At 44.1% G+C, this 27034-nt stretch overlaps 1 protein-coding gene across 4 annotated transcripts in view; it reads left to right on the plus strand.

Annotated features, from left to right (window-relative positions):
* Nucleotides 1–27034, plus strand: part of LOC100648142 (one cut domain family member 2) — an 85057-nt gene that overhangs the window by 25841 nt on the left and 32182 nt on the right. For 2 of the 4 annotated variants that reach the window (XM_048410481.1, XM_048410482.1), the window contains one exon: nt 24436–24508. The exons of the other annotated variants lie outside the window; for them this stretch is intronic. In XM_048410481.1, coding sequence (XP_048266438.1) covers nt 24436–24508 — 73 coding nt within the window. The remainder of the gene's footprint in view (nt 1–24435; nt 24509–27034) is intronic. 4 annotated transcript variants of the gene reach the window in all.

The following is a 27034-nucleotide window of genomic DNA, read 5'->3' on the forward strand; positions in this document are numbered from 1 at the left end:
GTAAAATCGGACTAGTTAGTGTCGAGTGGTGGCCTGTCGAGTGCCGCCACATAACTTCGCAAGATTGTAAAGGAACATCAGATTGTTCTAGCATGGGTTGGATGTAATGTGGGTGGAAAGAAATTTTTATGGAATCATCCGAGTAAACATTAAAAGAACATCTAAAATTGAACATTAAAAGAGAAATCTGGTCTACAACTGTTCCAACGAATTGCAAGGGAATTACAAAGGCAGAAAGTAGAATTTTTTTACCAAAATACGCTTCTCGAGCTTCGATTCTTCACAATTCCAGTATCGAATCCAAAAAGTTCGCCTCAGAAAGCCATGCAATTGCATTACTGCATTTTCAAGCTAAGAGACCGCTAATCGTTCTCTTCTAGCTTCAGAATCCCTCCTGAACCCAGCTGCGTCCGATGGACCGAAACGAGACCACTCCGTCTCGAACGGAGAACAATGTTCCTCCGGTTTCCGCGGCTAGGAGCCTCTACTTTGTCGCCGCGGAACGTTCGGTCATTGATTTACGATGTTGATTTATTAACCAACCGCCTCTCTATTCCCTCGATCCGTTGCTGTGTTCTTCCTTGCCTCCACGTAGCCATCGTAGTCTCGATGCTGGAGATCCTCTGGTCTCGAAACGATCCTATCGTTTCGTTTCCTATCGGCGGTTAGCATTACGCTATTATTTCGTTCCGCGCGGTAATTGCACGGTCATCGTGCAACATTCGACCGGGCAAAATTATCGGTGCTCGCACAATAAAGAAGAGGCCGAGGAGAGGGAGCTATAGCAGTAGACAGACCGTAGCAGAGATTACACGGTGAATAGAAGCTATCTGCTATCGCTGCTCGTCGCTGCTCGTAGTGTCTCCAACGAATAATATGTATACATATATATGGTTGGAAAGGCAATTACCGATCGCACAATGCCTTGATTCGTTGGTAGCCGAATCGTATGCGGGAAAGAAGCCGATGCAACCTCTCCATATCTTCGACGGTTTCCACGTCGATGGCGAAACGGCCTCGACAGACTCCGCTCTGGAACAATTCGAGGAACGTCTCCAGGAAACGATGAAACAGATTATCGACTCTCATCGTTGGTGGGTGGGTACTTGTCGCACGAAGGCAACCGCACGCGACAACAATAACAACAAGAATAAGAGAGGAAAGGACGGAGCAGAGCAGAGAGCAGTCAGGACGAAACGAACGAAATTCATGCATCCCAGGCTTTTAACGAGTACCGAGTGCCGTGGCTCGCTACGTACGGGATTTCTTGGCCGACTTTCACGGCTATTATAAGCTCGAGTATTTTCATTATACATTTTTTTTCTTCCTCTTTCTCTACGGCCACTTCGCATTGATACGCCTCCCTCTCTGTTCGCCGCTCCATCCTCGATGGATCCCTTTTCCACCCTACCGATACAGCGTCGCGGATCGACGTAACGATCCACTTATGGAAAATGCCACAGCAGAAGAAGAAAAGCTCTTGTCGCTTCTACTCGGACATCAGACCATCCCAATCACCTCCTCCTCTTCTCTCTCTCTCTCTCGTTCTCCTTTTACCTCACTGCTTCCTCCCTCTCTTCTCTCTCTCTCTCTCTCTCTCTCTTCTTCCATCTCCGCCGCATTCTCTCTATTCCGCCTTTTTTCGGAGAGAATCCTCTTAGTGCTCTGGTGGCTGGTCGTCCTCTATACTATCGAATACCGTCCCGGTTTATAAAATCGCGCCTGTCCTCTGCATTTACATAGATTGCCCACTTTGTCCTCCTTCTTCGACTTCTTACACCCTGCTGGTTGCTTTCGTTTCATTTCTTGATCGTGATAATTTTTCTTTCCGCGAAAAATGGTCGAAATTTGAGAATATAGCAGATATTATTTGATCTAATTTAATAGCATTTGGAATCGGGAAATCGTACTAAGTTGAAATAATAGGGCGAGGGTGTCATTTTCACGATATTCTTCGTCTTGCGACTACGAATTATCTTTCTCCGATACATTTTTCCATCGAAATATGATGTGTTGATTGAGAAAGATAAAGAGAGAGAGAGAGAGAGAGAGAGAGAAGCGAGGTAAAGAGAGACGGCAGCATAGCCAGGCCGTCGTAACGGGAGCATCCGACCGCCAATTAATTAGCCAGTTAATTAAACATTTAGACGCCGCTGGCGGTCGCCTAAAATTTAATTCGGCCATTAATTAATGCAGCCGCGGCGCGCGGGCGGCGTTCGAACGGAGCAGCGACCAGCTCGACTGGGGTATAAGGGGGTGGTAACGGCGGGCGGTTGAGGGGTTGGGAGGAGGACAAGCTGGAAAATGCATTATTACCGAGCCTTGGTTCTCAGGTATTCATATTTGGACAAAACCGATAGAGAGCTCGCGCTTATCGGCGAATTTTTCTAGCTGGAACGCTTAACGAGGAAGGGAGAGCTCCGATAACACCGTGTATCGGACGAAGGCCTACATAGGGGGCCGGTACGCCGAAATGGGAAGGGTAGAAAAAAATATTAAGCGAATAAAAAGCAAAGGAAAAAAGAAAGGAAGAAAAGCGGGAAACAGGGAAAAAGAGTCAGAGAGTGGCAAACGAAAAAGAAGGAACTCATTAACGGGGTCCAAGCCGAGAGGGATTCGTTTCGTTTGGGGACGATGGGTGGAGAGGGCGGGAAGGTGGGGTGGAGGTGGAGGGGGCGACAAGCACATGTGCGCATAATGATCTCCGGCTATAGCCAGGTTATGTCGGCCGCGGGCCGAAAGGTTGCCTTTAATTAGCATAACTACCGCGTACCAACGTTAGCCAGAACGTAGCCTGGCCTAGCCGGCTGGTTGGCTGGCTCTGGCTCTCTGGCTCTGGTATGGTGGTAATATGCGCCCCGACTAGTCCTTGAGTTATTGCCTGATCAATAATCTATATGTAGCCAGCAACAGTAGCGTACACCGTACCGCTACACACCGTAGGGCGAACTACTACCGCCGCCACCGCCGTTTCTGTCCACGTAAAGCCGAGGCACCGTGCGCTCTCGCAGCCTCCGCGGCACTCTAAGCTTCTACCGATGAATATTGCAGCTGGGGTATCGCTCTTCGCCGATAAATCTTCCGCTCCTACCGTGCAAAACAAACGAACGGAATGAAAAAAATATATGCATATTTGTATATATCTATATGTATATCTCTATATACGTATATTGTATTACATAATGTGTGTGTGTTTGTATTTGTGTTTGTGTACGTGATGGAGAGTATATATATACGCGGTGTATAGTACCTACAAACATGATAGGAGGAAGAGAGAAAAAGGAATCGGGTAAGGGTTAGAGGACCAACAGAGAGGGTGGCCAAAAACAGAACTGGGCTAACTTCCGGTCCGCGACTGGAATAAGCATTAAGAGGTGGTAGGGGTACACCGACTCGTATCCGTGTATACATATTACTTCCCACCCGTTTTCGCTCCTACGTTCGCAGTGGGAGCATAACAATGCTCTCTTTCTTTTTCCCTTTCTTTCTTCTTTTCTTTTTTCTTGCTGTTTTATTTCTGGCTCGGTTCCTCTCTTCCTCGCCTCCTGTCCTTCGTAGAAATGGAATGGAAAAATGCATCCAACCGCCACGCCGGTTGAATGTATCGCAGAATTTTTTCGGCCGGGTTATATCGGGACTCGCCGTCGATTTTTCTGCTCCTGGCAGCCTGCTCACTGGATGAAGATTACGTGCACTCGTAGGGGTGGGAGGGGATGGAAGAAGGTTTTCTGCTAGTTTACGTCCGGAACGATTCGCGGAGACGGGTCGAATCGGTTGATGTTGCCGATTCTATTATGTATCAGCGCTCGTGGCAATACCTCTTGCTAAGATTTTCAATCGCATTGTTTAAATATTTGTTTGTTTAAATATTGATATATTCTTCCTATACTTTATTCACAGAACCCTTCAAATCAGTAAATTTGACTGATAATAAACTTTCGGGAAAGAATTTACAAGCATTTTATCGTGTTTGATTGAAGAATTTATTTGTATCGACAGGTATACATTTGTTTGTATGCAAATTATGTATGAAAAATAATAGAAAAATATTTCAACTAACTTATAAATCAAAGGAGAGCAAAAAGAAAAAAAGAGAAACTGAATCGAGTAATTAACAATGTACAGTAGATGTATTTTAGTATTAATAGTTAATGTATAATGTAAAATATTAATATTAGTACTTTTCATATAAACTTTCCACGATTGTATTCGAGTCAGGTTACTTGGAACGCGATAGAATCAGTAGAAACGATCTACCCTGTCGACGATCGAAATCGCGACGCGACGGTGTGTTACGCGTATTATGGTCTGACCTATATCGGCTATTTCTACTTCCACTTAGCCCGGCAGTTTCGATATTCGGACGCCTAACTCGTAACGAAATACTGCTCCACTGTGTACTTACGCGAATTATCGTTATTGTAGTATTAATTTCTAGAACGTCGTTAGTATACTTCTACCGAGAAAGTCTGAACGAAGCTCGATACGCGGTGTAAACTTTTTATGTTTTCAGTCAAACGTAGTCGTGCATTAAATAACAATTGTATTTTTCGACTTTTAAGATATTTGAATCGAAAGAGAAGGAAAGGAAAGTGGGGAGATTCAGAAGTAACGTCGATTTTCGTGTCACCCTAATTCGATATCGATTCGAGCAGGAGCCGTTTCGCGAGCAAGCTCGTCAATTCGGTGTTCGACGTCACTCGAGCTCGTCAATTCGCGTCACCGTCCGCCGAAATCGATTCCATCGAGTCCGCGAGCCTCTTAATTACCACAATAATCATAAATAATGATTGCGACGCGAGTTACCGCTACACCATTCACGTGCTACTCCAGTATTTCAGTATTGACGCACGAAATACTAAACGGAGAATCGTGAAGACTCTGGCGGACAATAAAATCTGGGCAGAAAAATCTGGGCCACCGTTGAGAGGTTCGCACGAACCTCCAGTGGCCCCGAAACGTCGCGTTTAATCTGATTATGCGCTAATTACTCGTTACGCCATGAAACTTATCATTGGATTTACGTGACGGAGCGCGCACGTTGAATATTTCACAACAGGTCGGTCATAACGCAGTCGTTTTCAGGGATCGACTACTCGACGGGTTTAAGCGGCGAACCTGAATCTCTAACGTCCGATTAGATAAAGAAATTTCGGTTAAAGAGTTCTGATAACGTGAAATAAATTTTATATTGAAATGTTGCTTTATTAAATAAAACTTTTAGCGTATACAGTTTTTTCAAAACAACGTACTATGTAGTTAATAAAGTAGTTTTCTAGCGATTCGATGCATTTTTTCATCGATTTCATTTCTACGAACTTTATTATTACAGACTTGTAGGAGTTATTGGTTGAAATATAGTGCTTTCAAAATAATTTATGCATTAGTAAATTATCTATTATATACTATTCACCAAATGCTAGATTTATGTTCATAATTTTTACAGCACTTTTCCTAAATCTAAACTAATATTAGAACATTACATAAATATTTTAATTATTCGTTAGTTGCTAATGAGATTTCGATATTTTTGATACAAACCTTTTTAACATTCGATATACGTAATTTAACTTTTTCAGAATTTGGTGGGGTTGGGAAAAAGAGTGGTCTCTTTGACAATTATTGAAACACATTTTTCCTGATTTTATGTGCAAGGTAAAATGCACCGAAATTTGGATCAGCTTTATACAAACACAAATATACTTCTCGATGAATTAGTTAATAATATTGTAAAGTACACAATGTTGCTTATATGCGTGGAAGGGTTAAAGCGAATTTCTTCTTTAATGCGATTGACGTTATCGCAAAATTTAGCGTCGACTATTGGCCCGGCGAATTCTAATTTTTGGGAATCTAATACTTTGAACGAGAGTAGGTTTAGCGTTGACGTGTTTCCGAAATTTTTATTTTTTAAAATTGCATCTCCTTCCCTTTTCTCTTTTTATTGTTACGGGTAATGGAACGGGGTAGTGCTCTTGCTATTCTTTCTATTAGAAATAATCGAACTCGGTAATTCCTCGGCATTCTTTCCGCCACGGGGAATCGATTTTGGCATTCACGGTATTGTTTCCATTAAGGGCACTCAAACTCGCTATCTCCACGGCGTTCCTTCGATATTCGCCTCGATAATCGCACACTGCCTCCCATTAGAAATGATCAAACCCACTGTTGCTTTCTCTGTACATTTTTTCTTCTTCTTTTTATATTAAAAACAATCAACTAACTCGACTCTGTAACGAGCTTTCTAGGAAAAAAGTCTAGTCAACTGTTCGTTCCATCTATTTCGGGAGGAATGAGCAGCCGAATATCAGTGAAACGGTTGCAATTCGAATTTTCTAACGAAAAAGTAGAAACCGGAAGAGTGATGTCCTCTGGAAGAATTCGTGTGTTCCAAGGTTCACTCACCCTGGATCGACGCGTTATCGTCATCCTTCGATTCCTCACGTGTACGTGCAGTGGCAAGGCGGGGGTGAACAGCGAGCGGGTAGAAATGAGAGGAAAATAGAGACGGAAAAAGGGCGAAATAGGGGAAGGGACAACGATAACGAGGAGGACAGAAACGAAAGAATACGGAGTTTGAGTTTGGTATGAGTAAGGGTGAGATAGGGGAGGGGGGATTGGCGAATTGGGGTGCTATCGAGAATTCCTTGCATTTCGTAGCCAGAGTGTACCGGTGGCTACTAATTTCGAGGACGACCAGGTATAGAGAGACGTCGTGGTGGCCTGCGACGCGTTCGAGGAAAAAACGAATAGGTCGGGGGAGGGGACGAGCGATTGGAAGCGGATGGGGTGTTGGGGATGGGAAAGGCGCGGGAATGAGGCAGAGGGAGAAACGAACGAGACCGATTGCGCGAGAAGGCGAGAAAGAGGGAGGCGGAGAAACGAAGAAAGAAAGGGTGATAGGGCCAGAGGGGGGTGGAAGAAGCAAGAGGGAAAAAGAAAGCCACCGAGCGACCAGTCCGGTTCTGGTTCGACGCAGTTCGGTTCGGTTCCTAGCCAGTAAGCGGTAGATTAAAGAGAAATGGCTACACGTTCATATTGATTTTTGTCCTCAGTTCGCGGGTGGATACGAGAGAGGGTGAGGGTGGCTGGTCGAGGCTGACGGTGAAGCGAGCTCACTCAGGAGGAGGAGGAGGAGGTGGAGAAAGAGGTAGAGGACGAGAAGGAAGGAGACGGAGGTGGTCTGTACGCGGGAGAAAGACAGACTCTATCCTCCGGTTGTCGTTCTCTTTCCCTTTCTCGTCTCTCCCTTTCCACCCTCTTCTTGTTCCTCTTTCTCTTCGTACCTCTACATATATCTCTCTGGTCTCTTTCTCTTTCTCTTCCCACGTCCTTCCCCTGTTTCGTCGCTGTTCGTCGTCGTCGTCGTCGTAGTTGTCTCTTTCTCTCTCTCTCTCTCTGTCTCTGTATCTGTCTCTCTCTTCCCCTACTTGCCATCGCGTCTCACCCTCTGCAACCCGTGTTTCCCTTCATACACCCCTCGTCCTCCTCTCGATCGAGACTAGAGGTCTTTCTCTGTCGTTGGCGCGCGTCTCTCTCTCTCTCTCTCTCTTTCTCTCTCTCTCGCTTCTCTCGTGCCACCCTTCCCGCGGCTCTCCGGCTTCCTCCCTGGCCTCTTCCTCCTCCTCCCAGCGGCTTCTCATCCTACGCTCTTCAAGCCCCGTCGCCCCCGCGCTTGCCTGTCCGCCCCCGCGCGCCTCCCACGTCCCTGCAGCCGGCGCAGGCCGTGGTGCCCGCTATTCGAAGCCCTCCTTTTCTTTCTCGCCGCATTCACTGCTCCCGGACTCCATCCTTGTCCCCGTTCCATCCGACGCGGTCTGTCAGTCGGCGGAGGGTTGCCACCCCCGCCGGCTGAAAACTCGTCAAAAAATATACATTCCACGACGGCCGGCAATACGTCGATGCTTGTAACCGAACGCGTACCGAACGTCGACTGGAAACGGAGACGGATGGAGAGAGAGGGAAGACTAACTGAGAACGAATGAGAAAGAAAGATAGAAAGGGACACAGGGTATAGGGGTAGGGGTGAACAACGGAGAGGGAACCCGGAAGGATTGATAAAAAAGAGAGAAAAAACAAGAAATAGAGGAAAAGAGGGAAGGGGAACGGACTGATAACGATGCAAATTTTCCAGGTATCTGCCTCCTAGGGAACACTGGGCTCGCGGTTATTCCGCTCGGGGGATGCGGCAAATGAAGTTGAGAACGTTCGCCGGTTGTCTAGTAGGGGGTGGTCGAACGAGAGACCCGATTAGCCGCGTTCCCCGTGTGTCGTTCAATGGCATCGTTGCTTTCGCGGACACCATACGATCGTGATCAACTCGTTTTTCGAATATCATTAAAGAACGTTGGATAATAGGTCACGAGTGGAAAGAAGAACTCGTCCCAGAAGGTCGTTAAGAGTCTTTCTCAAAAGTTGTCGAAATTTCGTATTCTATCTGTAATTCTATCGGTCTCTAATCGAAGATCGCCTTCTTATTTCTGGAACCGTGCTCGTCGATGCTCGAGGGTAGTTTTCTTGTACCCTCATGAATTCCTTAATGAATCTAACCATAGTCGTGCTGAATTCTTAAAGTCGATCCGTTTTCTAGTCTGACGGTCTTACCGCCCGGGTTTCCTATTTACGGAATCAGGTTGAGCGATTGGGGTGGGGGGAGGGGGGGTGGTTTTTCATGTCCACGAGGTGCCACGAGATAAACAATTAACCGCGTGCGGCGAGCATCGTTAGCTTCCTCCGTTCGCGATTGCATTGTATTTTCCCAGCTGTTGAACGATCGCAACGCCCGAAACGATGCCTCGAGGGGGATTAGAATCCAGCTGCTCGCCCATTGCATTTTTTCACCCTCCTTCGTCATTCGATATGCTTATCAAAAAAAAAAAAAAAAAAAAAAAGAAAAGGTGTCTTCTTAGATGCACGTTAATCCTCGCGTTCAAAGCGTTAATTTTTCTTCTCCTCTCTTTTTAGAGGTAACTCTGACGAATAGACTTCAAGCTACATCGCAGATTAGAAAGTGTTTCCTCTTATAAATTTAATTAAATAATCGCTTGCTGTCAACCTGATTGTTTCCGAAATTATTCCTATTATGTTTGACAAGTTGTTATGTTTTACAACTAACTGACAATCGAGGTTGATATATCGTGGCTTTAAAACATATTCGTGGCACGCTAATATAACATTGTAATATACCATTTGTTATAAACATCATAAAAATGTCTGGTAATTTGGTTCCTTTTTGACGTTAAAACATTAAACGGTTTGAACAGAAAGTTCTGAATGAGCTGTCGGTGACCCACGTGGTATTAGCGAAGAATATTTTGGACATATGGTTAGATTTTCGATAGATTTTATTATCCAACGATAGAACGAGGATCATTGTGTCGAGATATGCGAACAACTCGAATCGATTTACGCCTAGCAGCGAGTTCTGTCGCCCATAAATACAATTCGACCGACCTTGCGGTTTGCATTCTAACTCCGGCCGCGGCTGCGGCTAACGTAATTATTGCACCGACTCGGAAATTGCACGTATGGAAAATCAGGTTTAGATTCGGTCCATCCAACAATTCACCGTCATCCGGTCGAAATCGTTCTTCACTGTTGCGTTTGATTTTTCTTTCTCGCTAATTTTATGCTTCATCCACGTTTACTTCGATCGAGGAATGAAAAGAGTCAAGTAGTTAGCAGATCATGAAGCGTACACGGTGTTAGCGAAGTGCACAAGATCGACGTGTACGAAGAGTAGAAATTCGTTCATCACCCATCGAACGTTTGAATTCGAAAGAATCCCCGGGAAAATCGTTGCAGGAGGAAACGGTGTTTGAGGATCGCCGATAGGAGCTCGCGAGAGAGAAGCACGAATCTACCGACCAACCAACCGACCCAACGTACAGACGAACGAACGAACGAACGAACGAACGAACAAATGGAAATAAAAAAAGAAGAGGAAGAAGAAAAAAAGAAAATATCACACGAATATAATTCTACCGGGCTGAAAGAGAACTGGGAGGTAGGCAGTAGGGTTGGGCGAGGCTGCGGGGCAGAAATAATTTCTTCCTTCGACGCAACTTCGACGGGGACGAACGGACGAAGAGAAGAGGGCTGGCAGTCTCCTCTGGCGGAACTTGACAAATTTTCAATAAGATCGCTAATTGGCCGGTTATTTCATCCTCCGCGAAAAAGAATTCAGTGACGCCGGACTTGGTCTCCTCGCCACCCCCTCCTGGCCAACCCACCAACGTCCTCTACCTCCAGTACCCACCGCCTCTTCCTCTTTCCTTTTTCTACTCCCTTCAGCCCGCTCCCGCCGCCGCTGGCCCGATATTCCCGCTCATATCCCCCGGCTATCAATGTATAGCCGCGTTATCGATCGGGTCCGGCTTTCATTTTTTGCTTATTTGACTTTTCGGCCCGGGCTTTCGTCCGTTCGTTAGCTCTTCTTCGAGGGCCATCGAACGACGCCCCACCGCAAATAATTTTCCAGATAAGCCCGCGCGAGCCGTTGCGAGCCGCGCCGGGCCCGGCTGGAAATTTTTTCGATCCTTCCCGCCTTCGGCGTTCGGAGACGGCTGCACCAGCATAGGTTTATTTCCAAATTTTCTGCTTATGACGATTGTCTTCGGCTTTTCAATAGTCTTCGGAGGAATGTGAATGTAGTTTAGGGTTTATTCAATCGGTTGGGAATGGTCAGAATTAAGTTCGAGTTTTTATCGCCCCTATGTTATTTCCATTATGACCTATATCCTTAATTAACCCTAATTAATATTTTTAAATTAAATTTCACAAGACCTGTTTAAATTACAAATTAATTAAATTAAGTTACATTTTATTCCAAACAGTAATTGATGCCTTTAGATCACGTGTGTCAGGTTCTGAATTTTCGACACCTCAAGCTATATAGTAATGACGAGTAATGATAGATAGTGAATTTGATGAAACAAGCATATCAGATCTAATACCATCAATATCATGTGATAATTATAACTGATTAATTACATTCGCAAATTTTCCGCGCAACAAAAAATGTCTCATCCGTAAATATTCGTTTTAGTGTATTCCAAATTCTCGAAGCTACCGATCTAAATTACTCGCACATACCGAAAAGGACCCAATCTCGCAATCTCGAAATCGAAAAACCATCGCCGAACCGACACCAAAATTATTCACCGTCGAAGTGTGCCTTCGAGTCCGCGTGGAAAAATCCGAAATGAAAAATTCCCGGATAGAAATAACGCGTTTCTCCGGCGTGTACATCGGCCAAGTTCATCGATTCCTCGATCGATTGCGCGGCTTACAATTACCTCGGCCACCCCCGTGGCCACCCTCGGGCGCGTTACAAGCGAGCGAAGCACCGCAGCCTTCGGAAGTCCGCCGGTATTCCGGCGTATTATTAATAAAATATTGTAGAACGCTTTATAAAAAAGTGGCTGGCCAACTAGAAACAGAGAGAATGATAGAGAGAGAAAGAGTTGATAGAGAGAGAGAGGGAGAGAAAGAGAGATGGAGAGAGGGAGAGAGTTGAGTCAGGGGTGCGGTTCGAGGCAGAGGCTCGAATAAACCACAGATACCCGCACTATAGAGAGCTCGCGCGCTGCCTGAAAGAGAGAGGACCCTGCCAGGAGAGCGGAGAGGCAGAGGGGGCGGCCTGCAGGGGGTTGGAAGGGTGAAAGGTGTGCGCTGCGGGGGACGGGGCTTGGTGAGAGAGAGTTCTGGAGTTCGAGCGATATATTGCGACTAAACCAAACTGACGGAATGCCAAAACTTTTTTGTAATTAAATTTTTCACCGCGGTAGAAAAGCCTGCAGGTTAGGGAGGGGGTTTGGCGGAGGAGCAGAGGGTGGCAGCCACTATGCACACGCCGTCGTTGCACGGCTTTTTCGTCGACGACGCGCCGCGGTCCCAGCGCAGATTTTTTCTTTCCTGCCTGTGCCCTCGCTTTTTTTCTTCTCCATCTCTCTTTCTCTCTTTTTCGTATTTTCTTCTTTTTTTCGGTTCTGTCCTTTTCCTTCTTTTCCGTTGGCTCTCATCGCTCATCAATCCCCTGGCCAGCTACGGCGGCCTTTGTTAATGGGTTACAGGGACCAGACGCGTCCTTCCCGGGGAAAAATAATAATAGTTCGGCGAGCTATGTTGCGTACGGCTACGTTCTGTTCGTTGCTTTTCGAGTTTCTCTTTTGTTGGTTTGCTTTTTGTGGCGAGCCGGTTCATTCTGCGGAACGATGGGGTGAGGAAGGTTGATTGGGTGTACGATGCACATTCGTGGGATGAGTGTTCAGGCACGTCTTGGGATTTCAGGTATTTGGAGATTGATCGTGTTAGCTTTAATCAAGACGTTCTGTCTTTGGATATCGTAGAATACGTCGAATTGAATACGAATCGTAGATTATGGAATCGTAGAATATCTGCGAAATTATATTCTGTGACGTCCTTCAATTATCATAATCTTAATTGTTCTTCTTAGTCTCTCTTTTTCGTTTTGCAATTTAACGTATTTTGAGATCAATCGTATTATATCTAAGAAGAAGCTCAGCCCTTAGATATCGTGCAATACCTATTAGATTTTGTTGCGTGATATTAAGATTAATAATTAAGATTAATTATCGTAATTCCAATGCTTACTCTTATAATTACTATACTCTATTATTCTTCTCTGTTCTTCTTTCTCCAAGCAATCAAACGTTTCGCCTTTGTATTCACTTCAATTTCTAATTATCCGCACTCTTAAACAAAGTGAGTCACGCCAAACTTCGATGAAGTACCCCTAGCCTCGAACCTTCCACCCCCAAAACACTCTTTGAAAGCAAGAACGTAGACTCGTGCCGATCGATTTCCTAGCCAACTGTTCGCCTTAAACTAGCAAACAGTAAACTCAAGGCAATGTCGTTTTCTCCGTCCGGAAATTTAGGAAATTAATAAAAGGCAGGGACCGATCACGGGGGTAAAAATTCTTTGGTAGAAGCAGGGTAACGGGGGTGAAATTTACGCGGACGCTCGGGCACGTGCCCGGCCAAGGAGGCCGAGTAAATTACACTGCGAGTAATTACGTTGTCAGAATTTTATGCCCGGCATCTCCGACCGAGTTCCTCGAACAAACGATTCTACGACAGTTCGAAAAATGCCATCCCCTTTTCTTTCACGTAAATAATTCACGAGAGAATGGGAATTAACTCCATTGCCGGATAAGGGGTTCTCTACACGGCCATGCCGTTCCTTTCCTACGTGGATGTTGAAGTTCGTGAAAGCTCCATTGATGAGACGAGAAAAAATGTTTTATCATACCGAAGAATCGTTATGTTCTCGCTAGGAATATGTTAGCATTTGAAGAGATTAGAGAAAAATATTAGGTTTTAATGTATAGAATGTCAGTCTGAACGTTTTATATCCTTTAATTTTTAATTGTATTAAGACACGTACCGTTTGTTCACAGTTTGATTTAGATGAGATTGAATGTCCATTTATGCTCTTTCGTTACGCGTATCTGAATTAGTATACTCGTAAGGTTTGAATAATCACAACACAAAATGTTGTAGATAAATAGGAATTTTATATAGCGTTTCGTGTAGTTATCTCCGTTTTGGAAAAAATGCATTTGTCTTAACGAACGTGTAATTTGAAGCATGTCCCTTTAGCATTAATTTCTTTTTCTGTAGTGATCCATTTATGTAAACGTGAGGGGTTGAAGTTAAAATTGAGATAGTACGAAGTTTAGGATATTAAATACAAAATGTGTCGAGAATAATATTTTACAAAATCTTATCACGCGAATTCTTCCTTAGAAACAAATGGAATCTTCAGATTGTCCACTAGTCTCGAAAATCGACATGACACGTAACGCAATTATTCTAGCAACTATATTTTACGTGCTACCTCGCCCCGCTAGCCATCCTCTAAAATCACCCTTATAATTAAATAACAAGCACCGACCAATCCGTACCTCTCAAAAAAATACTCCAATTACTATTATCCAATTAACCACCACCGATATACTCGCACATACGTATCACGCGAAAATCAGGGAAAATCCCTTTCATTTCTGTCTAACCGGACCCTTCGAATCGCGAATATCCAGCTTGGAAGCCGCGATCGATCAAAGCAGAAAGAAAATTTCATGGAAAAAACGAGCTCGAAAAAGGAAAACGAGGCAAAAATGAGGAGAAACGAAACGGACCTGCGGTGGGGTGGTCAAAGGGGTGTAGGAGAGGTAGTCAGTTCCTGCGGGCACGATCGTTCGTTGGCCCACGGAACCAGTCCTTCCGCCCGCTGGATGAAAAATGTGTAATTTTTATTAATTGTACCTTTATTAATTTTCACCGGCGAGTCCTCGCCACCGAACGGGGGTTGGCGGTAAGAGGGTGGAGACGGGCGGCATGGAACGCGGCACGGAAAGCGTTACATGCATGTACGGCACGTGTGCGCGTATATACGGTCTCTGGCTGTAATAATGGCCCCTCGGCGCGGCGTCGACTCCATTTTCCTCGATCGGTTCGTGTTCCGTCTCGATGCCCCTGACAAAATTGTTTCGTACCGATGCTTCTGATAAAACGGACGAGCCAGCTGCCGGTCTACCCCGCCCCCCTCTCCCTCACTCTTAGCATCGCAGCTGAATTTACCGTTTCCTCGCTGCTTTTTCCTTCTTTTCGATTTTGGAGAATTTTGAAGCTTTTGTTGCGAAGAGTTTTCAATCGTAATAAGGACTTTGTTGAACGGGTGACGTTATTGGGACCCTTTGGAGCGCAAGGTTAATCGAGTCGTCGAATGGAACACGTGGGAAGATTTTGGCTTCGACGGATCGGTGAGCGAGGTTTGTCCAAGGATCGAATTTAAGAGATGGGCTTTTGCTTTTGGATTCGTTACAGGATTAGGAGGACCCCGCGCTCCTCGTCGAAAACTTTGGCCACTTCGATCTTTGTCTTTCTTTTTCGTCCGAGATTGCCATACACGTGTCTGAAAAGTCGATGTTCATCTTATCAAGAGCAATGATCCGTTTTTTCTCCTATCCTCGCGTAACGATCTACGTCCGAAGCAGCATGGATCGTGAATCGTGCAAAGCGCGGTACAGTCTACAGCCGCGAATTCGATTAAGAAATTTCACACGGCGGCCTGAATTCGAAAACGCCGTCCAACCCGCTATCGAATTAGTCCCGAGGGGAGAGAGAAAGAGAGAGAGAGAGAGAGAGAGAAAGCGGGTACGTTCCTTTGTCGTGCCGCGTGTCCGCTGTACCAATTATTCTCCTCTTTTGTGCCATGCTGTGAGCGGACGCCTGGTATGGAAGTAGCTGTATAACGTTACCGGTAACTCAATAACGATCGGAAGGGCCACCGGTAACCGAAACCGGAAGCGCACGCGGATAAGGAAACCCTATAGCAGCCGCGAAGCTCCGTGCCCTAGTGCGCTGCTCTCTGTTATCTGTGTAGTATGCTTGGGCCTAGAACACACTCGATACGGATTCAAGGTAACGTAAAAAGAGAGAGAGGATAATGGGTAGGGAATTTTGGTGGAAGTTACGGATCCGTGGATTGAAAGGCTTCGAATTCGAAATTTATTCAATTAAGGATTAAGTAATTACATAATGCGCAATATTATTGAGAAACGTATGTAAAATAATTGACATATTGCTTTTCCAAGAGGCAACGAATTTATTTATCAGAATAACAAATCGAAATTAAAAAAGATTTCTATGATTTAAAAATGGCAACGCCAATAGGTGCTTCGATCCTTTTATAATTCATAAATAAATCTATTCAAGATATATAATAATCTATAGAAACACGTAATTATATTCACAGAAAATTTCTATAAGCATCGTAATACCTTCGCGGGCCACTGTCTATAAAACTAGGGATCCATTTATAGACTTTTATTTCGTACATCATTTGTTTGAAGCAGCATATAAACTTTATCATTATTCTGTTTGCAATAGTACTCTATAATGAATATGCACGAAATTCCAGTTTATGAGTTTATATCCAGTTACTGCGTGATCAAATATTAATATTATTTTCGGACAAGATGCTACCAACCCATCTATCGTTGCTCCTCCAAGTTTAGTTTTACCAATACCAGATCTAGAAACGAATAACGGGGCAGACTTATTTACATACGTATTGCGATATGATTGTTTAATGCTAAATTAAATTGATTAATGTAACTTAATCACATAATCTTAAGGGATGTCAATATTATTATATATTATCAAATCTTGATACGATCTTTTTGGAGATCTAAATGTATTATGTTATAGATGTCGAATTTTTATATCACTGTTTATCTCCCGTTTTAATAAACAAAACGACATTAAACATTTTAGGAAAATCCTTAGTGTAAATTAGGGAACGATGGGCTACGCTCATAAAGAATAATTCTCTTGCATCTTTTTCAAACTTAGGAGGCTTCGCTACAATTTCCGAATCGAATATAATCTATTGAACCAATAAGTTCGATCTATTCTATCGTACAAAATATAGAAGCAAATATTAATATTGTCAAATTCATCAATTGCTAAAAATCTTTTTCTACGTGCAACCCCTCCACAGGGAAGGTTAAACAGGACACTAGTCCAAGGTCCTGTCGAAGTCGGAATTTATCGACGTTTCACTTTCCTTACGACCCGGATAATCGGCGTACCTGTGACGTGCACGATCCACGCCCCCGCGATAGGATCTTCCTCTTGGGACTCCACCAGCGGAAGCACCGCTTTAACGCTGATTAATCGTCTCCCAGTCACCTTTCTAAATATCTTCGAACCACTTCTCAAGTTGCTTGTTTCTTAAACTTCTTCTTTGCCGAATATTTTTCGACAATTTCTATTATTTGACTAAAGGAAAAAAGCAGATAATACAAGATATTTCAAAGGAGACTCGTTTCCGTTTTCGCGAACGGAACGCGTTGGAACATTCGAGATACGTCGAAAGATGTCCGGGAAAAATACCACGAGGCCGATATTCGAGGGTGGAACGGTTCCGGTTCTCTTGGATCGCGACGGTCGATCTAGACGCTCGAAGTCGTCGATCCTCGACGTCAGCCGGTAGCGCCGCTCGTTTTCAATGCATATTAATCACGCGGGGATCGCTGGCTTCGCGATCGCGGCCATTCATCAAACCGGGAGATTCCGAAATCTGCTACGCAGCAAACTGCAGGCCCGCCTCCTCGACAAGCGTCACCCTGAACGAAATGCGTTCCTGCGACAAAAAAAAAAAAAAAAGAAAAAAAAAAGAAAAAACAAAAAAAGAAAATCCACCGGATCCTTCCTCGATGCAGTGCAGAGGAAAATTCGAAAGGCGCGTTGATTGTCGCTGATATTTTCTTGCGTTTGTCATTCGTAGAATTAAGAGGCGTGGTGGTGTGTTTTGAGAATTAAGAATTTGTTATTATTGACGGAGTTATTAAGAAGAATGTAACATCGCAATTTACATAAGAAACACGACAAAGACTTCTTTATCTGTTAATTATATCAAACAACATTTTGGTCAATTAGACGAGCAAGAATAGCGATTTGTCTTTGATTCTTCTAGAACAGTCCGAATTATTAACTAGGTTCTGATTCCTCTGTAATATTGTTCAGGACACCCTTGTCGAATTGTCAGAATTACAAACATTCTCATTCTCATAGCAACACATTTTCTCGAACAATCTCTCTTACGCTTCGTACGCCTCCACTTAAAAAAATCAACCCGACAAATAATCCGCTTCTCCGCTCCTCGACGCCCTTCTACACGGCACAAGAACGTTACCTCCTCAAATGGTTAATTAACCCGCTCCTCGTACAGAAAAAATAATTCAGCCCCATTAACAGGCAACAATCTCCGCTCGATCGAATAGCTGTACTTTCGTATTAATTGCGATCCTCGTGCAACGCTCCACCCTCGCCAATTCTCCGTCGTTTACTTTCATAGATTCAGGCAGTGGGCCAGGAAAATCCCAAATTTCTCCGTGCATACGTCCTCCTCCGTGTAACGCACACACGTATGCGCTCGCACATGCTTAGATATTTAAGCGCACGTACACAGCGGCATGCACAGGAGCGCGTTTATCGTCCCGGTTTACCGCGGAGGGTGTATTTTTATTCGCATAATTAGATACCCATCAATCCTGCCGATGGCAGTTCGCCCCGTCTGCTTCCCTTGCATTTATAATATACCGTGGCTGGACGGGGGTGAAAAATGTGAGAAGAAATATGCTAGAAGCTCCGTCGTATATAAATGTAGATATATAGATACACACACATGTATACGTATATATGTATAATATAGAGTCGAAAGGGGTGAGAGAAAAAATCGTTGGGGCGATTTTTCCGTGGATTCTTCGCCATCGCGAGAAAATTATAAATTATAAACGCGTATCGAATAGAGTGGAGCAATCGGTTTCCAAGTTTAGCCAGGAGCGGCTCGATTCGAGCTTTCTCTACGTCCCTCCGCGGTACGTACCGCAGCTAGGGGTGCAATAGGAACGAGAATATGGGGGACACGTGCCGGACAGATATTAGGCATTCTTCGGATATTCAGCATGGAAAATTGCGCGGAAACGGAGGAAACTATTATTGTCGGAATATTTAGTCTCTTATTGTTTAGGGATAATCGATGAGTTCACGGATAAAACGCGAGAGGCGAAAGCCTCGCGGTTCCAGTTATCATACTGTACTCACATGGAACCAAATTTTTCCCTATTTCGAAATGTTATTAACTTCCGAACCAGGTCGATCAAACATCATCTGCATACAAAAACCGCGACAAAGCGGATGCTCCAACTTTCTCGATGATGTCATAGACCAACAGACCACAGAACTCGTCCCGAAATGCGGATCGATCGGAAATTATTTGAAAAGTCACAAGTCTGCCCGATGGCGAGTAACCGCCGCATCGCGTCGCGTCTCGTCGCGTCAGGAAATATCTAAAAATCCGAAGCAAACAAAACAAGGCAAACAAAAAAGAAAAAAAAAAAAAAAGGAAAATAAAGAACAAAAACCAACGAAAAATAAATTTCAACCGGTAGGAGAAACTAGCACAGTCCGGTAATGGCTTAATATCGCCTTAATAAAAGTCGAGGCAGCGGTATACCGGGTTTGGATTAGTTCATGTCGATGGAGATATCCCGGTCGCTAGACGCTGCCACCCTCTCTGGTTGTCGCCCACTTCGGAACCAGCGTTGTTAGCCGGATATAAAATATACACGTCGCTAGATATCCTGGCTATAGTTCGAATATGTGTGCACATTGGCATATTAAGAGCGTTTCGTTCGGCTCTGTGTCCGAGCGTACACATGTGTGTCTGTGCGCGGTCGCGCGCTCGTTCGCGTACCAACCTCGAAAACCAACGACTAGGGGGTAGGTATTGTGTTTATATGCATATCGGGGGAAGCCTCCGAGTCTCTCTTGTACTCGAACTCGGCGTTTTCCAATATTCCAGCCGAAACTCTCGACCGAAAAGCTCGGCCTTCGAATTCGTGTGCCTGCCCAACCCTTCCTATCGCCCCCATCACCCAGCCACCCACACCGCCCGCCTCTGGCCAGTGTACATCGAACCGTCATATTTGGACAAAATCGAACGTATCCTATCTAAACGTTTCCCCCTCATCCCCGTGCCTCAGCGCATCCTAGGAACCATATGTACGTTTTTTAACAGCCCTCTTCTTTTTCGACTCGACGGGGATGGCTCGTCGAAGCTCCTATCTGTAGCTCTTCGTTCAGTTCTCTTCTGAATTTAGGCTTCTTTTCTCTCTCTCTCTCTCTCTATCTCTATCTCTCTGTACCTCTCTTTCTCTTTCTCTCTTATTCTGGTCAAAGTTGAGCCGTAGCGTGCAATTTTTGAGAAGCGTTCGATCGCTATCCGTAGTTCGGATTCGTACACTCGAGATGTCAGCTATTTCGAGGACTGAAATGGTCTTGTACTGTCGAGTAATTAGACGATCAAAAAATTCGGATAGTAGAGTTTTTTTTAGTACGATCGGGTGGACGCGATGTAACGAGGTCAGAAAATTGGTTAGAAGATAAAGTTTACAAGTTTCAATGCTTGACTCGCTTGTATTATAAAAGACCCTCACTAGTTCTTGGAACTGACTTAATGGACTGAGTATCTGACGCTAGCTGTAGCCACAGTTGCGGCTAGATCAATTAGCGTGTCTACGTAATGCTTTAATTTGTAACCACACTGTATCTCTTCCATCAAGAATATATGCATGTGACTTGCACTTTAGCAACTTAGAAGACATATTAGTGAAATTCATAGATTGAAAAAATAGGAAAATTCGACGATATTACAAATATCTTTAACATTTTATATTTTTGAATTTACGAATATTTATTTGTAAGAAATAAATTTACAAGACTAAGTCAGTTTTTGTAAGAAATTGAGCACTAATCACGTGTCCAGATAATCGAATTACGAAATTTACAGAAATTGAAGTTGATCAGTGTGGCTTTATGATGTTTGGAAAATAACGCCGGAAATATAATTGGCTAAACAAGTTCCCCACTTGTGGCCAATTAAGCCACCATTACATCATCGTTGCAACCATCGGTACAAATGTACAAATTTTTCATCGAGAATTCTCAAAAGGAACTTGATATTACTACTTCTTCTCTCAGGAATTTCAAGTTCAATTAATTCGTGCTTCTGACTTCGACAAATTTGACCTAGTTTCCTCGACCCTTAACAACCGCACCCTATTTTCAACAACGCCTCGACCCTTTCCCTGATTGTCGTTATTATCTCGGAACTTGTCGTGCACCATCTCTCGGCCAAACCATCGAAGGGGGCAGCAAACGCGGTGAAAGGCAACAGTGAACGCGGCGAAGATCAATCGACAATCGTTAAAGCCCCGAAACGGACGCCGAGATCCAAAGATATCCGTCGGGAAAAAACGCAGTTACGTCCGCCTGTCGTTGGGTTGGTCTGCTGGGGGTTGGGGGCGAAAGTATTCCCGAGCCGAAGCGGTAGAAAAGATAGACGGACGCGCGTGCATACAAAGAGAAACAGCGTTGGAGGGTGAGGATGAGCGAGAACAGAATGATAAAAGGAGAGAAAGACAGAGAGATATCTGGGGTACTGGAGGGAGGATTGGAAAGAAAAATCGGTCCGCTCGGTACGGCGCGGCAAAGGATTTATCCGCGGCCTCTCGACTAGGATTGAAATAGTAATATGTTATTGGTAAGCTCTCCTTTTACATCGGCAGCGCCAATAAACGCTGCAGACAGGTTAACGAACCGTTCAGCAAGCGTGCCGCGAGATAAAGACAGGGAGAAAAAGAGAGTCGGAGAGAGCCGTCAGAGTGGTCCGCGAGAGGAAAAGACAGACAGCCGGACGAGGCTGGCTGGGTGCAGCGGCAAACGGCGAAAGGGAGACGACGGAGGAGAAAGAGTATCAGAGAAAAAAAAAAAAAAAATAGAAGTGACCGTGGATGAAGAGAGCTAGAGCGGGGAAGGAAGGGTAGTTGGGCTGGATGGAGATAGAGCTGGCAGATGTGTAGATTGAAAAGGGTGGGAGGGTGAAAGGTGGGAAGGACGGGAATAGAGAGAGAGAGGTCTGTAGAGGTGGCATCGCTAAACTGTCGACTTCAAGCTTTTAATTCGCGATCAAAGGCCTGTAACGATCCGTCGGAAACCCTTTCGCGGCGCTCTTGCCGACGTCAAAATTACTTTTAAATTCGCCGGGCCCTGCTCCCATCCCCCTCTATAGCTGACCTCTCTTCCGTCGAGTCGATCGCCAACCACCCCGTTCACGATCCCTAACCCCCCTCGATGGCCTTCGCTGCTCGTCCACTTTCCCGCTTTTTATAGGGCGGTCTATGGCCGGATACCGAATTCGGCCCGCTAGGTAACGAGAGAAAAACGACACGAACAGGTGGTTCCGTCAAAGGTAATCGACTCCCTTTGTGGTGGATCGAATTTGGAGAATCGTTCCTCCTGTCCAGTTCTTCGAGAATTGTCTGGGTATCTCGTGACGATCCTGCGAAGTAACTTCCGCTAGCTGAATTACAGTTGTAGGGATGTACGAGATGGAAATGAGCGTTGATGATGCTTAAGATTCACCGGTACAAAGTAGCAGAGTAGAGAGGCGCAAAAGGAACGAGCGTAAGGGGATAACTTTGTAAGAGATTGAATCCTTTATAGAGAGGAAGTCAAAGTTTCATTTTTGATGAGCAAAGATTGCTGAAATTTCTGTAATAATTCCATAGTTGAAAGGACGTTCGACGAAAATATATATTTTTTTTTTTTGGGTTAGTCAATACCTGTCGAATTTTTCAATGAAACGACAACGTGCTGGATTTGGGTAGTTTGGAACGATATATACATAACGAGTGTATTTGACGAAATCGAAGATCTTAAATCTTTTCTTATCGTGGAGCTAACATAATATTTTATAAACTGTTCGTGTCCGGTCCGTTGCATAAAATTCTTTTCATAGTATTTCGAACGTTATTCTAACTCGAGCGACGCGTCAACGACAACGATATGCCTCTTTGTTCCCCCGCAGCAACTAATCTTCTTTTCAGATATCTGGAACCTTGGCGTCATTATGGACATCCGGATATCTTAACTTCATATCGTATCGAAATTAAATATCGATCAATGTATATATTTTGCAAGTTTTAATCGTATTTATAGAGGAAAGTGATTTCATAGTGCGCCAAGGATCTGTAAGGACTTTCACGGAGAGTCGAGCGCCTGGATCGAGCAAGTCCGAAAGAACGCGAACGCGAAGAGACAGACCGCCGAGAGAATGAGAAGAGAAAGATAAGCAGAGAGAAACCTCGCGGATTGTCCCTTTCGATCGGGACGCGTGCTCTCTGTTTCTAAAAATTTACAAGCAAAATAAAACACTTACTTGAAATTTTTATCGAATTGAAAAGAAAGCGAGTCAAAATAGAAAAAAAGTATAATCGAAACAGAGAGTGAGAGAGTGAGAGGGAGGGAGAGAGAGAGAGAGAGAGAGAGAGAGAGAGAGAGAGAGAGAGAGAAGAAAAGGAGCCAAAAACGAAACAGATGATCGAAATCGAGACGAGCAAAGAGTACAAGAGAATCACGAGAAGCGGTCGTTTCGCAGGGGATCCGTTGCCAACCCCTACAGATTCTCCTGATCTTCTTTATTGTTTTAGCGCCGCGCGAATATTCACCCCGTTCCTTTCGTTTCGAATTTAGAGTGGACTTCTGCTCGCACGTCGGCACCCTCTCGTTACACGGCGACCGACTGACAGGCCGCGCGACTACTCGACGATCCGTGTGCGCAATTCCACACGTCGCCGAGAAAAGAAAAAAAGGCAAACGAGTTACCTATTTCATTCGACTGGCGATCACGCGCCCCCTCTCGCGGCTCCCCTGTTCCGCTTTCCGTCATCCTCGAAAGTCGATTCCGGATGGACTTGCGTGACAGTACGAGAATTCTTCTCCGAGAATCAATTTTCATACTACTATAATATCTAAAATTTCCATTATTTATGATTTTCTGCGACGCGTAGCGTGAGACTCGAAATTCGTGTAATACGATTCTACCAAGTATTCATTTGCTTATTTAGTTAAAGAAATGATTTAAAAGCAGATTGTTGCGAAAAGTTGTCTTTGGTATTGATAATTTAATTATGGAAAATTTCGTGAACGATAATCGGAGCGTTCTCGTGTTGCCACAAGCATCACTTCCGAGACGATCGATGATTTTTACCCGCGAACTGGCTCGACGCTTCCATAGTCAAGGAACGCCGGGGTAAGCGCTGCGTTCCCGTCGGAATTCGAGGGATTGAACTCGGTGCGGCGTCGACATACCCCAGGCACCCTGTGAACCCTGCACTGAAAAGAACGTGAAAACTCTGTGACCCGAGAGATGTCATGGAAAGCAAACTTCGCGAAATCGAAATATCTCTTATATACAGAAACAGGAAAAAGAGAGAGAGAAAGAGAGAAAGAAAAAAAAAGAAAGCAAATCGAATTAGGAAGAAGGGCTGCTTTGGGAGCCGACCGCGGTGACCGACTTCAACCCCCCTGGCGTGGAAACGAGCACGGAGAACACAGACGACGGCTTGCGACGGGGGTGCAAACTCGTTGACAGTAGAGAGGGTTTCAATCGAAAGTAAAAGAGAGGCAAAAAAGAATTGAATGGGGGTTAGTAGCTCGCACCGCCCCTCACCTAAGAGACAGAGATTATAGCGTGAGAGATAGAGACCAACTCGATGCAGAGTAATAAAGAAACAGCGCAGTAGAGACCGATAGAGAGACAGATAGAGAAAGAGCGAGAGAGAGACAGAGCCGACCACCTGGTGAATGAACGACAAGAATTAATTGAAAAAAAAAATCGATTAAAATTAAAGAAAGTCTATATATATTCGCTCGTGTTTTTTGTCAACAAAAAAGACATTGTTGAAATCTGAGAAAAAAAAAGTTGCTTTTCGTTTCTCGTCACCTCGAAAGGCCGTCGTCCGTCCCTGACCCTACCAAAGTGTGTTTTGCATTGCAGACTACCAGATGCGCAATGTTAACGTGAGATCGGTCAACTCTAAACGAAGGAAAACACCCTCCTCTTCCTGCTTGTGAGTCTCTCAGTTTCGGTGTTTCGTAACTAATTCCACCTATGATAACTACACTGTTCTCTATAAACCAGATTATATTGTTATTATATTATTATATTATATTATCTTATATATATATATATGACGTTGTTGTAATGGATCGAGACGTACGTTGACCTTTGACCTTGCCTTTATATATACATATATATCCATATATATATACAGACATATATTCTCTCTATACGTTACATGCAACTTACATACAGACATATTCTGTGTGATCACACACGATACACATTAACATATACCACCGCGTGTCTCGCATACTTCGTCAATTACGCAACTGATACGTGCGGGACCGATGGGAATTCCTGAGCGAGCCGAGAGATATTCCAAAAATTCTATGGTTTTTTTCATTGAGCGAAATAGAGATCACTTCTTCCACGAAATGATAATGCGTCGAATTTGAAAAGAATTCTATCGCGCATCAGCAGTGATTGCAATAAAGGAGCTATTGGAAGAGCCATTAATTGGAGAAACGACTCAAAATTCCCGCGAAATTGCAATCTTCGCTCTTTAGAGTCAAATCCAGGATACGCATTAATGTAGAAAATATTTTTTTGCAGAAAAAATCTAGTTTCAAAAGAAAGATCGGACGTTCAGCTATCTCGATTTCATCGTCTACTCTTACGAATGAGGAGAAGGGATCTAATCAATGAAAAACCACCCTCTTTTTGATATTTCCTGCTCGCCAGCCAAGTTACCAACGGAACCCTGCGCGGACCGGAAGCAACGCGACACAGCTCTCGCCTTTCCTTCTTTTCGTTCAGGCCCGATCTGCCTCAATATTGATTTTCGATTCGAACGACCCGACGAATCGATCGATCGATTCCCCGCGGTTTTTATCAGTTATTTTCGTTTTGCCATCGCGAACGCTCGTAACAGGCTTCTTCTTCTTTTTCTGTTCACAAGCCCCCAGTCCCAACCCCTGCGCATTCTTTCTTTCTTGTTTCATTTTCACGATGACCCATGCAGTTGCCATGATTTTTCATCGTTTTCGAATCGTGATGGCGGCCCGTGCAGCTCTCGCGATTCTTTCCTACCTTTAAAATAACGATTTCGTCTTGTTAATTAAATACTATACTAATCCATGGATGGAGAACTACTCTACAGAATATAAAAGTTTATTAGGAAAGGGACTTAAGTTAGATAATCTTTACAAGTACACCAAGCTTATCCTTTTTGAAGAGCAATAATCTTCGATTACGAATTTGTGGTTAAACGAATCGAACGAATGTGCAAGTTTCAATAAATAAAAAAAATTGATTTCCTAACCTAATAAATCCTTCATTCGCGAGATCTGCACGAAACAATACTTCGATTTTTCGTCGTGCAAAAATTTCACCAAAGAAATAATTACATTCTCAGAAATATAAATTAAAAATATAAAAGAGACTGTGGAAGTTTAAAAAATTGGCTCTCTTGCCCGTTTTATTCTTCGATCCACTCGAGCAGACAAAAATTTAAAAAATTAAATATTCACCAGCGCGGTTCGTCGTCGTAGATATTTCCGAAATTATTTGGATTGCCATTGGTTGCTTTCGTGTTTTTCTTTCATCGTCGATTTCGCGGTTTTTTGAAGGAAGTTCGGTATCATTTTCCGAGGGAGGATTGCGAGCGCCGGGCGATCACGCAGACGTACGCTGCGTGGTTCGCTCGAGCAAAGTTTCGTCTCACTCCTGATGATTGATCCTCATGATCGATCCACTTCCTTGACGGCTAGGTTCTCGCTACTCGGTCGCGTCAGAAGCTACGGATGTCCTGCGATTGCAGGCCTCGATCACAGGATGTCTTGGCTCTGGCGCGTCGCGACGCCTGTTCCTCGTCGTCGGAATCAATTCATCGCGTAAAATCGACGTTGATCAGCCGTTTTTATGTTTTGAATTTTTATAGTTATATTTTGATATTTCAAATACCGAAGATCGAGCGATTATTTTTGCTACAATCCATTTTGTGATAATGGATATTTTTGAAATCTCTTTTGTAAAATGGCAAGGATTTTTGATAGAATCGATTTTTTGAAAATTAAACAGTACCGAACATCGAAGCTTTCTTCTAGATCAGACTCGTTTCTTTGTCAAAACATTTCTTCCTGTCTGAAGTGCGCGAAAAATTGGAGAGATAGGAACTCTCTTTTCTAGCTAGAAATTGAAATAAACCGAAACAGTTTTTTTTTCTTTTTTGATAATTTTCCTATTTACATGAAAATGGCGGAAATATCCAGCGGAAACCGCGCTGTCGCGGAACCAATCTTCGAAGCGTAAAATCCCCCTCAGAGGGTCCGACTGCATCCGTTTGCACCAACTTTCGTTTCTTCCGTTTTGCCGCCAAAATAGCAGAGCACCGTTACAAACAGACGCGTCCAGACACTTTCGTACACGTCCAAATACACCGATGTATCACGATCGAGCGAGAGGAAACTCACAACGACACAGTGCAGAGAACATTAAACAGAACAGTACGATTCCATGCACGTTCGCTATACCT

The sequence above is a fragment of the Bombus terrestris genome, chromosome 11, assembly GCF_910591885.1.
Source record: "Bombus terrestris chromosome 11, iyBomTerr1.2, whole genome shotgun sequence".
Taxonomy (NCBI): domain Eukaryota; kingdom Metazoa; phylum Arthropoda; class Insecta; order Hymenoptera; family Apidae; genus Bombus; species Bombus terrestris.